The sequence below is a fragment of the Theropithecus gelada genome, chromosome 4 (assembly GCF_003255815.1).
Source record: "Theropithecus gelada isolate Dixy chromosome 4, Tgel_1.0, whole genome shotgun sequence".
In the NCBI taxonomy this organism is placed as follows: domain Eukaryota; kingdom Metazoa; phylum Chordata; class Mammalia; order Primates; family Cercopithecidae; genus Theropithecus; species Theropithecus gelada.
Window position 1 is genome coordinate 150,414,718 of NC_037671.1, and position 17,075 is coordinate 150,431,792.

General features: G+C 38.2%; 1 protein-coding gene across 5 annotated transcripts in view; it reads left to right on the forward strand.

Moving 5' to 3' along the window:
* The window catches only part of NCOA7 (nuclear receptor coactivator 7), a 162,208-nt gene that overhangs the window by 102,860 nt on the left and 42,273 nt on the right, over positions 1-17,075 (forward strand). For 3 of the 5 annotated variants that reach the window (XM_025383252.1, XM_025383253.1, XM_025383251.1), the window contains 4 exons: positions 1,172-1,297; positions 3,887-4,071; positions 8,283-9,325; positions 9,975-10,143. In XM_025383252.1, coding sequence (XP_025239037.1) covers positions 1,172-1,297; positions 3,887-4,071; positions 8,283-9,325; positions 9,975-10,143 — 1,523 coding nt within the window. The remainder of the gene's footprint in view (positions 1-1,171; positions 1,298-3,886; positions 4,072-8,282; positions 9,326-9,974; positions 10,144-17,075) is intronic. The other 2 variants (XM_025383255.1, XM_025383256.1) reach the window with 1 other exon arrangement.

Consider the following 17,075-nt stretch of genomic DNA (forward strand, 5'->3'; position numbering starts at 1 on the left):
GAATTGAACATGTTATTTTTCGCAAGATAATATCTGAAATTCTCCCTAGATGGTTGAGATTAGGTAATTGGAGAATGCATCATCTCCAAGGGAAACTTATTCACATTTAAGGTTTCAAAGGCAAAGATGGCCAGACACAGTGGCTCATGCCTGTAGTCCCAGCACTCTGGGAGGCCAAGGCAGAAGGATTGTCTGAGCCCAGGAGTTTGAGACCAGCCTGGGAAATATAGTGAGACTCTGTCTCTACAAAATATTTTAAAAATTAGCCAGACATGGTGACTCATACCTGTAGTCCCACCTACTCAGGAGTGGGAGGATCACTTGAGCCTGGGAGGTTGAGGCTGTGGTAAGCCATGATCATACCACTGCACTCTAGCCTGCGTGAGAGAGTGAGACCCTGTCTCAAAAAAAAAAATAAAAATAAAAAAAATTTTAAAAAGGCAAAAATGCATGTCTTGTGTAAAAGTATGAAGTTAAATTTCCAATGACATGGATAGTTTACTTGTATTCATCCTTTTTTTAAAAAAAAATAAATTGAATCACAAGTCTAATATGAATTTTTTCATTTAGGTTAGTGTTTTTGTTGTTGTTGTTGTTGTTGTTGTTGTTGTGTGTGTGAGACAGAGTCTCTCTCTGTCACCCAGACTGCTGTAGTGCAATGGCACGGTCTTGGCTTACTGCAATCTCCGCCTCTTGGGTTCAAGCGTTTCTCCTGCCTCAACTTCCCAAGTAGCTGGGATTACAGGCACCTGTCACTATGCCCAGCTAATTTTTGTATTTTTAGTAGAGACAGGGTTTCACTGTGTTACTCAGGCCGGTCTCAAACTCCTAACCTCAGGTGATCCGCCCACCCCGGCTTCCCAAAGTGCTGGGATTACAGGCGTGAGCCACCCCACCCAGCCCAGTGAGGTTAGTTTCTAAAGACATTTCATGAGCAAGTTTTATGGGTTCATACATATGCCTTTGCTTAAAAAAAAAAAAAAATTAGTTTGATTTGGATATCTGTTATTACATTTGTGATATTTTTGAAGGACAAAGGATGTTTGCCTGTTTAATGTTCCACATAAATAGAAATAGTATAGTCACAGGGAATTTATGGGGCTTGATCTACCCACATAATTTGTTTGAAAAAGTGCTTTTATTTGATTTTGAAATTTTTTGCTTTCACAAGGATGCTGACTTAGCACGAAAGGCCTTAAAACCCATTGAAAGAGTCTTATCATCTACTTCTGAAGAAGACGAGCCAGGTGTGGTGAAATTTTTAAAAATGAATTGTCGATACTTCACCGATGGAAAGGTATATAGCAATGTAATTTGTTTTCTTTCCTTGAAATCTATGAAAAACTAAAGGTTACAAGTTACTGGAACAGAGGCTACATTAAAAGATCTTACCCAGCGTGTCAAGTTTAGATTTGACAAGCATCTATTAGTTTTCCTCTATTGGATGCCTGGCCATTTTGCTTATTGAGGTAAATGTTATCACAGAGTGGAAATGTGATTCTTTGCGACCTTGGATTCATTGTTTCTTTTCTTTTAGTTTGGGCCTATGAATTGTTAGGGAGATAGTATAATACACATATAACAGCAAACACTGGAGTCAGACTCACTGAATTTAAATTCTAACTCTACCACCCACTAACTCTGAGACCAGGAGCAAGGTATTTACATGTCTTAAGCTTCCATTTCTCTCATGCGTAAAATAGGAACAATAAAAAAATTAATAAGAGTATTGTAATGAAAAGTGATAATGTATGTAAAGAATTTAGCACCTAATCTGGAAAATAGTAAGCTCTCAACCTGTATTTGCTGTTGGTGATATTAGTATTAATATCTGCTGTATCCTGTTTTTAGTTTTTTGGTTGTTGGTTGATTGTTTTCTGGGTGTTTTTGTTTTTTTGTTTTCACAGAGAACAAATTCAGCTTTTAGTGAGCCTCTGGAGAAGGGACTATCTTGATAACCAGTGAATTCCTGTGGTCATAGGAGACTTCATATGAGTTTTAGATAATAGGAAAAATATGTTACCGATGTGCATTTATAAAGTTTGCAAACAAGAATAAATAATGCTTGACATAAAGAAACTTTTTTTTAAAGACAGCTTTATTGAGATGTGATTCACATAACATACAGTTCACCCAATTACAGTGTAAAATCCAGTGGTTTTTAGTTTGTTCACATAGTTGTGCAACCATCACCACAATCCATTTTAAAACATTTTTATTTCCCAAAAAGAAACTCCATAACCATTAGTAGTTATTTCCCATTTCACACTCTCCCACCCTATTATTTCCCCTCCCTGCTACCCCCATCTCTGTGAGGCAATCACTTACCTACTTTCTGTCTTTCTGTATTTGCCTATTCTAGACAATTTATTATTCCTCCTTCCTAACTGTAAGTATATATCCTTTGACCAATATCTCCCCCATCCTTCTCTTTCCCCTAAACACCTACACCTCTTTTTTTTTTTTTTTTTTTTTTTTGGTGAGATAGAGTTTCGCTCTTGTCACCCAGGCTGGAGTGCAATGGCACGATCTCTACTCACTGCAGCCTGAGTAGCTGGGACTACAGGTATGTGCCACCACATCCGGCTAATTTTGTAATTTTAGTAGAGATGGGGTTTCACCATTTTGGCCAGGCTGGTCTCAAACTCCTGACCTCAGGTGATCCAACTGCCTTGGCCTCCCAAAGTGTTAGGATTACAGGCCCGAGCCACCGCACCTGGCCCATCCATACCTCTTAGTCATCACCATTCTGCTCTCTATTTCTATGAGATCAGCTTCTTTAGATTGCACATATGAGTGACATCATGCAGTATTTATCTTTGTATGTTTGGCTTATTTCATTTAACATAATGTTCTCCAGTTTCATCCATGTTGTTGCAAATGACAGGATTTCATTCTTTTTTTATGGCTGAATAATTTGTGTATATATAGCACATTTTCTTTATTCATCTATTGATGGATGCTTGGGTTGTTTTCATATCTTGGCTATTATGAATAATGCTGCAAATAAACATGCAAGTGCAGATACCTCTTTGAGCTATGATTTCGTTTTCTTTGGATATATACCTAGTAATGGGATTGCTGGATCTACAAAACTTTTTACTAAGATAATCACTAAACTCATTAAAAGTACCAAAATAAAGCATTTGCCCAAAGAAAGTTATCTGTATCCTGCTGTTCATGGTAGATAATATCCCTATGGCCATTAAGGTCTCTTTTATAATTTGAGCAACCTTCAGACTTTTAAGACTTCACCAAGCTACGACTTTTTGCTTTTAATCTCCATAGTTCAGCTGTATTCACTCTGGCTACAAAAGTTTCATATTCCTATTTATGTTGACTTTTGTTGGATGTGGGCTTTCTAAATATTTTAAAGAAAAATATCAGGACTATTCTTTGGCACTATAACTCAGAAACAGCTGCTCCCTTAGCACAGAACCATGCACTTGTTAGACACATGGGGAAGACTTGCAGAGTGAATTGTAAAGCCCCGTATTCTCGATCGGGAAAGCACTTGGACAGCCCCTCCCATTTTGTAGACAGAGAACTAGAAAATCTAGGAAATCTGAGACGTGTATGTGAGAACCAGGATCTGGGAAATCTGAGACGTATATGTGAGAACCAGCTGTGCTGTTGCAGCAGCTGTGATAGAATCAGGCTCAGTTGGTTGCCTCAGTGAGCCACATCTGTTTTCTCTGCCTCACCATCCAGCATTGCCTTTCTTCAGCCTGTTTTTCTGGTCCTCACAGAGGGGATGTAATTGTCACATAGGATACTGTGGTTCACAAAGTCCATGGAGTGGCCATCTGAGTTAGTTAAAGCTCTGTGGTAGTTGCCGAAAGCATTTCTGCCTGAAGTGATTCTGTCCTGTTGCTTTCTCCTGCAGGGTGTGGTTGGCGGTGTCATGATTGTGACTCCTAACAACATCATGTTTGACCCTCATAAGTCTGATCCTCTGGTTATTGAAAATGGGTGTGAGGAGTATGGTCTCATCTGCCCCATGGAAGAGGTGGTTTCCATTGCGCTCTACAATGACATTTCTCACATGAAGATCAAAGATGCCTTGCCATCGTAAGACATTTCTTTGTTTACCAGGAAAAAGGGGGTGTTGAGAGTTAAATGTAGCTTAAAAATGAGGGCATTTGCATGATTGCGGGATTGTGTAGACGTGGTTTCGAAGGTGGAAGATTTGTGCACTGAAGAAAATGAGAAAAATGAGAAGAAATGAAAAGAATAAAGTCAATGAGGGGAAAAGTTGAACATATAAAGATTAAAGGAGAAAAAGAAGCCATCATGTTAAAATAGTATTTGTTTGGCTTATTTTTCTAAAAAGCAGTGCATGTTCTTAATGAAATTATGGAAGAAGAAAGGCATTTTTCTGAAAGAAGTGTATCCAACTATCAGTAAGAGAATAATGTTTTCTTCTGGGTGTAACTAAGGAGAGTTATGTTTGTCTTCATTTAACTTCTAGGAAAGGCAGTCTCCCTGACTCATTTCCTCCCTCAGTCCTGCACAGTGAGAGGTTTGGGTCAAGTAGAGTAGTAACCACCTTCGCATGCTGTGAAAAGGGAGTAATACCAATTTGCTTTTTCCCTGAAATGTAGATTAACTTCAGTCCTGATTACTTTTGCCTTAGAATGCAGGATTTATTGTTTAAAAAGAGAGGGAAGCTCCCCAGGAAAAAAGAGAAAGAGTTAAGAAAGCTCAGGGAATTGATTAACTTATACAGATGATCTGATTTTTACTGTCCTTTTGCTCTACTGTGTCTGTTTCTCTATAAAAACCAGCAGTAAAAAATTTTTAAAACCTTCAGTGATGGGAAGAGGCGGAGCAGTAGGTCCTAACAGTACAGAGGGAAACTAGCCCTTGGGGCTCATATGAAAAAAAAAAAAGGAAATTACTAGGGAGCTAAACCAGACACAAAATCCCTGGGGGTTTATGCAAGTAGATTCCCCTGGACTCCTACAGCCATTAGAATCTGGTCCAGGCAGCCCTTCCCCAATCTCAAGCCACTGAAGATAGCACCAGAGCATGGGCCCTGAAGTAGTTTCCAAATTTTGCTGCCAGAAGTGTCTAAATGGGTGGCCAAACAAATAGGGGCATTCCCTACTGAAATGTGGCTCCTAAGGGAGTAGTACCATTGCACATCTACAGCCTAGGATCTTAATTATTCTATTTAATAATAGACAGTACCTCTTTAATTTTTTTTTTTTTTTTTTTTGAGACGGAGTCTCGCTCTGTGGCCCAGGTTGGAGTGCAGTGGCCAGATCTCAGCTCACTGCAAGCTCCGCCTCCCGAGTTTACGCCATTCTCCTGCCTCAGCCTCCCGAGTAGCTGGGACTACAGGCGCCCGCCACCTCGCCCGGCTAGTTTTTTGTATTTTTTTCGTAGAGACGGGGTTTCACCGTGTTAGCCAGGATGGTCTCGATCTCCTGACCTCGTGATCCGCTCATCTCGGCCTCCCAAAGTGCTGGGATTACAGGCTTGAGCCACCGCGCCCGGCGACAGTACCTCTTTATATAAAAACTTACCTCATTGTGAGATTATGTTTAATGATCTCGATTATAAGGGATAATGCCATGATTACAGGAAAAGAGCAGAGTTAAGAATCAGCTTCCGGCCGGGCGCGGTGGCTCAAGCCTGTAATCCCAGCACTTTGGGAAGCCGAGACGGGCGGATCATGAGGTCAGGAGATCGAGACCATCCTGGCTAACACGGTGAAACCCCGTCTCTACTAAAAAATACAAAAAACTAGCCGGGCGAGGTGGCGGGCGCCTGTAGTCCCAGCTACTCGGGAGGCTGAGGCAGGAGAATGGCGTGAACCCGGGAGGCGGAGCTTGCAGTGAGCTGAGATCCGGCCACTGCACTCCAGCCTGGGCGACAGAGCGAGACTCCGTCTCAAAAAAAAAAAAAAAAAAAGAATCAGCTTCCAATTTGTTGAAATTATTTCAGGGTTGCGCATTGATTCCTGCCTTGGATGCAGGTATATAAAGGATTTTTAGTCTAATAAACAAGAATGTGTGAGAATCAGTGTGAAATAAACTTTGTATTATCTTCAGAATTTCATAAATTGTTTAAAAGTTAAAAATTACTTAAAACATCATTATTACCGACAGTTTAATAACAGTAAGTACAAATTACCCCATGGCAACGTGCAATAGTTTTTAAAAGTGGATGTGTGTAAAACTCCTCCATCCTCACCTTCAACTTTGGTACTTGTGTGAGAGTGTGTGTGTGTGCCCACACGCGCGTGCATGCACACACGTGCAGGACGTTTTGTGGCTCCAGCTGCCACAGTGAGTAAGAAGGGAACAACTGGAAGGATTATTGATCATCATTAGGTGTCCGGCTAAGTCTAGAAAACATTAATTAACAAACTAGCCAGTTGACACCGTTATGTACACTTGGCAACTGCACTGCAGAAAAAGCAGATAGTGAAATTAATCTCAAGTAGGGAATGGGCAGTTTGGATTAGGTAAAAGAAGAAAGGGGTAGACAAGGTAATCTAGAAAGCTAATTAGAGTGCAGTTGAAGGTATTTTTGTAGGGGTCAAGCTAGGTAGAGAAGGGGAAGAAAGTTTTGCTTATTAATCAAGTATGTGGAAACTTGGGTTTCTTTGTTGCAGGACTTCTGACAGCCTTTAATATGCCTAATTAAGTTTTGAGTTCCAATAGGGAGATTATGCTACATTTCACTAACTTATTTGAATCTAGGATGGAAACATTTTTAACATCTCCTGGGATGCTGGTGTTGGGCAAAACATTTTGTGTTTGCAAGTTCCTGCAGAACAGAGATTCTGTCACAATTGTATTTCAGAATACAGCACTTAGGGGCTCAATGAATGCTTATTAAATTGAAATGAATTATAAATTACGAAGGCTTTTTAAAGCATTTGTTGGAGCCAACCAATTACGTAGGCTTTTATTTTCTATTGGAAAAAGCATGAACCTTTCATGCAGATGGTTTATAAAGTCACTTTGGGAAGACAGTCTTTTGGAACTTCAGAACTTCCTGGTACTTTGTTGCTTTATTGTCATAACCATTTATTTCAAAGCCAAAATAGCAGATAAAGTTTTATCTGAAGATGATCTGACCTTTTTAGAAAATATAATTATTTCTGAAAATTGAAATGTTATTCTTTAAAAGGGTTTTTATATCTCTGCATTTCAACCCAGTAATGACACTACTAGTAGCAGTGGTAAGTGGATGGGTTTACTCAAGATATTTCCAATCATATTTTTTACACGTATTTGAAATTATTACTATTTTTATTTATTTTCAACTTTTATTTTAAGTTCAAGGGTACATGTGCAAGATGTGCAGCTTTGTTACATAGGTGCGTGCCATGGTGGTTTGCTGCTCTTTTTAAAGTATATTTCTTGATCATTTATTTTACACTTGGGAGAACATGTTTAATCAGTATTTTTATGTAATTCCAATCTGGGAAGTAGAGCATCTGTTATTAAGGAAAGATAATTGACTGCATCCCAGTACAATGTGTTTCAGCTGATAAACGAGCTGCACCATTGCTATAAAGTAAAGCGATATTGTTATAAAATGAAATATTTACTTAAGAAATGTAAGTATTATACATAAGAGCTTTTTAAATAAGATTCACTTTTCTATACATTTTTAAATTATAAGATGGAGCAATTGCCATATACCAACAATAATAGTGGAAGCTTCCTCTTGCATCTCCTTTGGGAGTAGAGGGCTGTCTATGATTAGAAGCATCAGATCCTAAGCCATGAAACCCAGAATCAGGGTTCAAGGTCAGTGACTTTATATGGAGCAGTTAAGTGAGTAGCTACTAAGTCAATGAGCATTTCAAAATTAGTGTAATTGTTTTCTATACTATTTGATGAAAAGGAAAAGGTTTGCACATTTAAGGAATTTTAGACATTGATACTAAAATATTTCCTCTTCTTTATCCTTTCCTTCGTGAAAGTCAGATACATTATTATTTCATATTTAGAAATCTTATGGGTAACATCTCCATGTTCATGTATAACTTCCAAATTCATCATGTGATTCCAGTAGGATATGCAACTCTCATGGTTCATTCTTTCACCGTTTCCTTTAGTTGACTTATGTTTCATTTTGAAATCAATTTCTTGATTTTATTTTTTTATTCTGAAATCATTTGAACATAAATTTAAGTTGTGGTATATTTATGTATTAGTTTTTCGTTGCGTTTCTGTTTTGTTTTTTGCCTTTCCTCCATTTTGTTTTTGGTTTTATTTTTAACATTCCATGTGCACCCACCATTTCTCCCCCAACAGTGACCTACCTCAGGATCTTTGTCCTCTGTACAGGCCTGGAGAATGGGAAGACCTGGCTTCAGAAAAGGATATCAACCCATTCAGTAAGTTCAAATCTATCAACAAGGAAAAACGACAGCAGAATGGAGAGAAAATCATGACTTCGGATTCCAGACCAACAGTACCTTTGGAGAAGTCCACAGAACACACACCTACAAAGCCCTCAGGCAGCTCTGTGTCAGAGAAATTAAAGAAACTGGAATCTTCTAGGGAGACATCCCATGGCTCTCCCACAGTGACTAAGCTTAGCAAGGAACCTTCCAACACTTCTGCTGCATTTGAATCTACAGCCAAAGAAAACTTTCTAGGGGAAGATGATGATTTTGTTGACTTGGAAGAACTTTCTTCTCAAACTGATGGTGGAATGGACAAAAAAGACACCTCAAAGGAGTGCCTTTCTCTTGACCCAGAGGAACGAAAGAAGGTTGAGTCACAAATAAACAATTCAGCCGTGGAAATGCAGGTGCAGTCTGCTCTAGCCTTTTTGGGAACAGAAAATGATGTTGAACTGAAGGGGGCGCTAGATTTAGAAACCTGTGAGAAGCAGGATATAATGCCAGAAGTGGACAAGCAGTCTGGTTCACCAGAAAGCCGGGTAGAAAACACACTGAACATACATGAAGATCTAGATAAAGTTAAACTCATTGAATATTACCTAAATAAGAACAAAGAAGGGTCACAGGTATCTGAAAATTTGCAGAAAACAGAATTAAGTGATGGAAAAAGTATTGAACCAGGGGGAATAGACATTACCCTTAGTAGTTCTCTTTCCCAGGCAGGCAATCCCCTAACTGAGGGCAATAAAGAGCCAGATAAGACCTGTGTGAAAGAGAGAGAGCCCCTCCCAGTAAAACTGAACTCTTCTACAGAAGAAAATGTGATTAAAGAGGCTCTAGACTCCTCTTTGGAATCTACTCTGGACAACAGCTGTCAAGGTGCACAAATGGATAATAAATCTGAAGTTCAGTTGTGGCTGTTAAAGAGAATTCAGGTACCCATTGAAGGTAAGCTGTTTTTCTTTAATGCCTTTATATTCTGTTGTATAATTGCCTTTCTACAATTTGCACATGTAATACCCAAATTAGTACAATTATTTGAAAACAATGTTTTCTCAATAGAGTATATCTTTGCTGATAGCATTAACAATTGGAGAGAAAATTTACAAGATATGGTATCTATTTTGGAACTTGAGCTATGACATAGATCTCTAGATACCTACTTCAAAAGTAGTTTACTTTTAATCTTTCAAGCTACTTCCTTTTTTTAACCTTTATTTTCTAAATCTAGAGGAGTTTAAACTGTTTTTGAAGAGATCTCAATTCTAAACTGAATTGCATTGTTATAATTGGATTATCAGTAGCATTCATTAATATGAATTGTCCCAATTCTCCATTATTTGCTATTCTGTTGGTTTTTATACTTATTTTCAGTATGTAGCAACTCATGGGATGTACTTCAACCTGAAACAACCAAAGCTTTTTCCTTAAGTACTAAAAAAGGCTTGAAAATTTTATTAGTCCTGATATGATGTTGTAGGATGTTTCTGCAAAGTTTTGACTAAGAGAGGATTGTGCACTATCCTTTTTAAGTTGAAAAGTTCTTCTATTATCAATTTGTCAATATTGAGGAAGAGTTTTTTCATGTGTGATTCAGATATACTTCCTTCAAAAGCAGAAAAAAGCAAGACCCCACCCATGTTCCTGTGCATCAAAGTGGGAAAACCAATGAGAAAATCTTTTGCCACTCACACTGCAGCCATGGTCCAGCAGTACGGCAAACGGAGAAAGCAGCCAGAGTACTGGTTTGCTGTTCCTCGGGAGAGGTGAGTGTGGGCTACAATGGAAAGTCTGTGGGTCTGTTAGGTTTGGATTGCATTTTGATATTCCTTATCTTAAAATACTTAATTTTATTATTGATTAAGAGCTTTATCTGAATTGGAGATTTTAGAATTCTAGAAGGATATTATTTAAAGTGGCTTTCTGCTAAATGGTGATTTTAATATAACAAATATGGAGCCGTCATAGGTACTATGTTCTGAACCGCTTTCATAACTTTCTACTGAGTTGATTTTTAAGTGAAAGAAGAATTTGATGTTCTCAAGTACCAGTAATTAGAAGTGATCTTTCATTGAGGATGAAGGAATACTATGGAGCAGATCCAAATGCCTCTTAAATGCGAGAAAGAGGCAGGATTATAATATTTAAAGTGCTTACAATTCTAGGGAATGAAATATTTATTGGCTTTATGGAGGGAGTGTCTATAGCTCAGCAGCATGAGAAATGTGATCCCCTGGATAGGTTCAAGGAGCTGTATACTCCTAGAAAAGATTGTATTTTTAAATCACCAAAGAAGATACCTTCTTGGTTATGTGGCAGTCTAGAATAGGAGGGATAGTGGCACAGAAATTCTTCAACAGTATATCATTGAGGATGTCTTTATAATAAAAATAATTAGGGAATATTCTTTTTAGAAACAAATGCTTTTATTTCATATATGTGGTAGAATAAAAATGTCTTATAGAGTCCCTGCAATTACTTTTCAACACAGTTAAAACCATGCATCTTGCCTCTTAAAAACATCATCATCTAGCCAGACCTTCTGGCTAACACACCTGCCAAGAGCAAACACACTCGGCAAGCTTCCATAACATGATTTCTCAGTAAACAAAATTAAATTCTAAGCAAGGGTGCACCTTCTGGCTGATTATTACCTAGAGTGATCATTCTCATCGGGAGAGTTGTCTCATTTTAATAAATTATAGTTTGATGTGAAAAACAATAGGCTTTTTATTAATGAATTTGCTAACAGCTTTTACCTGTCTTAGACACAAACCCACATTAACGCAGGCATTAAACATAACTTGTTTTGCATTTATGTAATATACTCCTTCACCTGTGCCTGCAGCCCCCACAGTATCTCCTGGAAATTTAGGGATATTGAGGAGAACAAGGAGAAAATGTATCTTTTTTGGTTATTATTTTAAAGTGTTTCAAAGAAGCAGTGCAGATTTCTGAAGCTCTGTTAAAATTGGAGTCCTAGAATCAGAATTTTACAGCTAAATAATACCTAAGAGATTTAGGCCCATTCTTGATTTTCTAGGTGAGGAAAACAAAGCGCTGAAACTTTCAGTTACATTGTGGGTTGTGTAAACTTGATCATCTGTCAGAAAAACTACCTATCATATATATCACTTTTTCTCTGGAAAAAATGTATTATTTATAATATAAGACAATTGTGTTTTTTTCGGTTGTGTTATCTTTGCTAGGACTATCTGCACCAAGGTCTCTTGTAGAATAACTGAAGCAATCCCACACATGTAATTATTTTACTATCATTTTTAACTCAGAAGAAATCTTAAAGCTAAAAGAGTACTTCTCTTTGACTTCTTATACCACTTCAAGTGGTTTTTGTAAACTTTTAAAAGCAGGTCAACTTTGCGAGGCTGAGGTGGGTGGTTCACCTGAGTTCAGGAGTTTGAGACCAGCCTGGCCAATATGGTGAAACCCCATCTCTACTAAAAATACAAAAATAATTAGCCTGGAAAAAAAAAATAATAATTAGCCTGGTGTGGTGGCAGGTGCCTGTAATCCTAGCTACTCAGGAGGCTGAGACATTAGAATCACTTGAACCCAGGAGGCAGAGATTGCAGTGAGCTGAGATCACACCACTGCACTCCAGCCTGGGCAACAGAGTGAGACTTTGTCTCAAAAACCAAACAAACAAAAAGAAAGCAGGTCACTGGTGGGATTCTATTCTATTGTATTTTATAGTGTCCATTACTTGTTTACCTTCGGGTAGCAAATAACCTGGTAGCAAATACCTTTGGGTAGCAATTAAATACTTAGTTTTCTTTCTTGAACTAATTATGAATCAACCAAATATTTTCTTGGAAGTGTTATGTTACACTGTGTTAATGACAATAGTTTTTTTGTGTAGATGTTAGGAATTTTTTTGTGGTAACCATTGCTTCATGTATTTCCATGTCTACCTCCCCTGAAGAGACCCACGTTTTAGTTTAAGTAGGGGGAAGATAAAGCAGTCCCATGGTTAATTCTCATCCAGACCTCCACAGTAAGAAATATTTATTCTTGTTTCTACTTCATGAAATTCTTCAGGACTTAAGGCTCAACAGAAATCCTTAAGGGGGAGCTAAGAAGTGGCATGTACAGCTTTTCTCACTTCAGTTATAATTTCTGGATTCCCTCGCTGCAGCAAACTGAATGTTTCTACTTGCCTTTCTGTTTAATGGATCCATGCATCCATAGGAGTTTCAGTTGGCAGAGTGAAGCCACCCTAGGAGTGGCTCCCTTCCCCTTCGTGGATTACAGTGTCCTTTTCATAGACTTTATAGATGTGACGACTTGTTCTGTTTAGGCAGGTCTCTTTGACTTATCCAGTATATTGAAGCTCCTTGTCACAGGATAATTAAATTTTGATGGTGTCACTTCACAAATGTACGTCTCACTGTTTCTCTCTATTGTTCCTAATACTTTTTTAAAATGTTTACCTTTTCCTTTATTGTTATTACTACTAAAAAGTTAACTCTACCAAATTGCTCCTCCTTTATTTACAACGTACCCTGTGGGTTTCCCAACTCCATCAATGTATGAATAATCTACCAAGTCAGACCATAGAGAGGGCAGGGCTGGGGGGCCAGAGGGTGGTAAGGACAGCAACAATGGAAGCCTTGCATAGTCTCCATTAATCTCCTCTGTTTTGGGTGAGTTTTTTTCCCTGTAGCAATTCTTACTAAATTTTAGATACTAGAAATTAGAGATGTGAAGTTGTTAAAAACTGCCTAAATACGTAATAGTCTTATTTACCTTGGTAGAAGTTATCAGAAGATCTAAGACCTCCATGAATCCAGGAAAACCAGCAGTTTCTTCTTGCACACCTGTACACTACGACTTGAAACATACTCAGGTTCACTGAGAATTAAATACTTGTTAACCTTCTGTCCTCCCTGTCTCCATTGCAGCTTGCAAAATCAGGTGCTTCCCTTGAGACAGCTGAAGATAATAGTGGTGTGCTGGGGAGATTTACAGTTTCCACAACTCTACTTATAAACCTGGCAGATGCTGGCTGCTGCTTTCACTCTTGGTGCTAGTTTAAACATAAGGACAATGTTCCACCGTATTTTAATCATCTAGTACAAAATTTCTCAACCTTAACACTATTGACGTTTTGGACTACTAGTTTGTTGTTGGGTGGGGGTGGGGATGAATTGTATGTTTAGCAACCTCCATGGCCTCTCCCCACTATCTGCTAATAGCATCTCCCCAGTTGTGGTAAACAAAAGTACCTCCAGAGGTTGCTAAAATGTCCCCTGGAGGACAAAATCACTTCACATTGAGAAGCACTGGTCAAGTACTAGACCCAGGCCTGTGTACCATTCTGAAAGTGGGGTTGTAAGCCACAATAGCTCAATAATGTAAAGATTTGACTCCTGTCCTCTCCCCTAGAAGAGGTGTAGAGTCTTGGGCTGAAATAATGATCCTCAGAACCAGGCAGACGTGAATGGGAATCTCCAGAAGTGGGAGCCCTTGAATGAGATACTTTATCCCCTTGTACCATAACTTCTTAATTTAAAAAATAGATCAATAAAGACAATGTGAAGTTTAAAGTTCAATGCAGAAGATACCTTACACATTCATCATCACAGACAAGGAGAAGGCAGAAAAACTAAAGCAGTCCTTGACTCCTGGTTTGGCAGTGAAGGAGCTGAAATGAACCAGACACACTGATTTAGACTGTATTAACCCATTTAACGTTTGCACCAAGAATACTGTGCTGGCAGCAAGCTGTACTTTTTTTTTTTTTTCCTAAATGGGAAATGGGGTAAGATATTTAAAAAATTTTAAATATAGATGATTATAAGCATTAAGTAATTAGATCATATTTGAACAAATAATTATTGAGTACATACTACCTGGCAGGCAGGCACTTATTTACCTAGTTCTAGATAAGTAAGACTGGGACCCTATCCCGAGAACCTTATGAAAAGTGATTGAAGATAGTTCTTAACACCTTGTAAAGATATAATATTCCATGAATTTGGATGCTGTTTTATATTTTAAAAACCAGCATTGTCTTTTTCCCTCCTTCCCTTTCTTATTGCTAACAGATTGTCCTGGATTAGAAAGAACCAATAATTCTTCTCTAGAGTAAAACTGTTGTCTTTTTTCCAATTATTTATAGCCTTTTAATCTCTGAAATGTTTTATAATAATTAATTCTATATTATTCAGCTTTTAAAATAAATAAGATGGAAATAGTGTTAAGTAGCAGGAATTGTGTAGAGTTTGTCAAGCCATGCATAAATGTTTAATCCAAACTTTAAATTGGTTAGTGTGATTTTTTTTTTTTTTTTTTTTTTTGGTGTGTGTGTGATCTGTATAATAAGTAAACTAATAAGAAAGCGAAGGGAGAGAAGGAGAGGGAAAGCTCATAGGGTTTACATTTTTATTTTTGTTTAACTTGAAAAAAAGTATGCTGAGATAACTTTTGTTAACATTTGAACATACAGATAAACCAGAAGGAAATGGGGAAAGAATCTATTTTGCAATCGGCTTTTTTTCCACTTAATATGCTGTGTACATTTTCCACATCATATGCTGTGTTAGGCCTTTCTTGGGTTGCTATAAAGAAATACCTGTGGGTGGTTAATTTATCGGAAACAAAGAAATACCTGTGGGTGGTTAATTTATCAGAAACAAAGGTTTAACTGGCTCACAGTTCTGCAGGCTGTGCAGGAAGCATAGTGCTGGCTATCTGCTTCTGTTGAGACCTCAGGAAGCTTACAAAACCTAGGCAGAAGGCAAAGACAGTGCAGGCCTCTCACAGGGCAGGAGTGGAAATGAGAGAGAGTGGGGGGATTTACTACACACTTTTAAGCAACCAGATCTCGGGAGAACTCACTACGGCGAGGACAGCACCAAGCGATGAGGGATCTGCCCCCATGACCCAAACACCTCCTACCAACCCTCACCTCCAACATTGGGGATTACATTTTGACATGAGATATGGCTGGGTCACAGATCTCAACCATATCATATGCTATGTTATTTATATATATATACACACACACAAAATACAGTTAGCACACCATTATGTTTTCTGATTGATTTACTCATGTACTTACTTTGGATATTAGGTTCTTTTGAATTTTTGGCCATTATAAGCAATGTTACTTTATTTTATTTTTTATTTTTATTTTTATCTTTTTTTGAGACAGAGTCTCGCTCTGTCGCCCAGGCTGGAGTGCAGTGGCCGGATCTCAGCTCACTACAAGCTCCGCCTCCCGGGTTTACGCCATTCTCCTGCCTCAGCCTCCTGAGTAGCTGGGACTGCAGGCGCCCGCCACCTCGCCCGGCTAGTTTTTTGTATTTTTTAGTAGAGACGGGGTTTCACCGTGTTAGCCAGGATGGTCTCGATCTGCTGACCTCGTGATCTGCCCGTCTCAGCCTCCCAAAGTGCTGGGATTAAGCAACGTTCCTTTAAAAGTATCTGTAAAATCCTTCAGGGAGTCTTATGAAATCAAAGAATATGTTTAAGGCTTTAAATACATGTTGCACATGAAAGTGTGTGGCTATGTATACACCCACCAGCATAAGAGTATCCTTTTCCCCAGATGCTTGGAACACTGAGTGTTATGATTCTTTATATCTAATTCGGTAGATGAATAAAGAAACAAATGTAGCTATAAAATGTCTTATTTTAAAGGTGAGTGAGCACTTTTTATATAACATTTGTTTGACATAAGGTAAGGCTAATTGAGGCTGGAGAGTTTTGGTTCTGTGTGATTCCTTTCATAAATAAATTTTATGGCTGGGCGTGGTGGCTCATGCCTGTAATCCCAGCACTTTTGGGAGACTGAGGTGGACAGCTTGCTTCAGCTCAGAACTTGAAGACCAGCCTGGACAACATGGTGAAATCACATCTCTACAAAAAAATACAAAAATTAGCTGGATGGTGGCACACACCTGTAGTCCCAGCTACTCAAGAGGCTGAGGTGGGAAGATCACTTGAGCCTGAGATGTTGAGGCTGCAGTGAGCTAAAATCATGCCTCTGCACTCCAACCTTGACAAAAGAGCAAGACCCTGTCTCCAAAAAAAAAAAAAAAATTAATTTAAAAAATTATTTATACCTTAATATAAAAATGTGTAATACGTTTATTTGTTAAAAAGTATTCTAAAGTTCTGTTTCTCTAATTGGCTTCTATTTAGGATCAACAAACTAATTTGTACTCAATAGACAGTTGTGTTTTGTGTTTGCACTTGTGTTTAGGATAAATTCATTATGTATAAGTTAAATTGATTCTGTTTTAGAAAGCATGATAAGTTATTACATAATGTCAAGCATAATTCAGTGTCTCACAATCTCATTTAATATTTGGGATTTTTGTGCTTTCACAATAAAAATGAGTAACGTATACATGCACACACAGGTATCTGTCAGTTTAAAAGGTATAATCTATGTTGTGTATATATACCTTATAGTCCAATTTGAGACTAACAGTAGTATTTCCTGTAGTATAGTTCATCACCCAGAGTTCTCCATGGTTGCCTGGACCAAAGAGTAGAACCAAGAGCTCAACTCCCCTTTTTAAGAAATGGTACCTTTTCTTTTTTTTTTTTTTTTTTTTTTTTTTTTTTTGGGGTCTATCTTTTTTTGCCCCCGGGGGGGTGTTTTTGGGGGGGTTCGCCCCTCTAAAACACCCCCCCCCCGGGGTGCCAACCAGCTCCCTTCTCATCA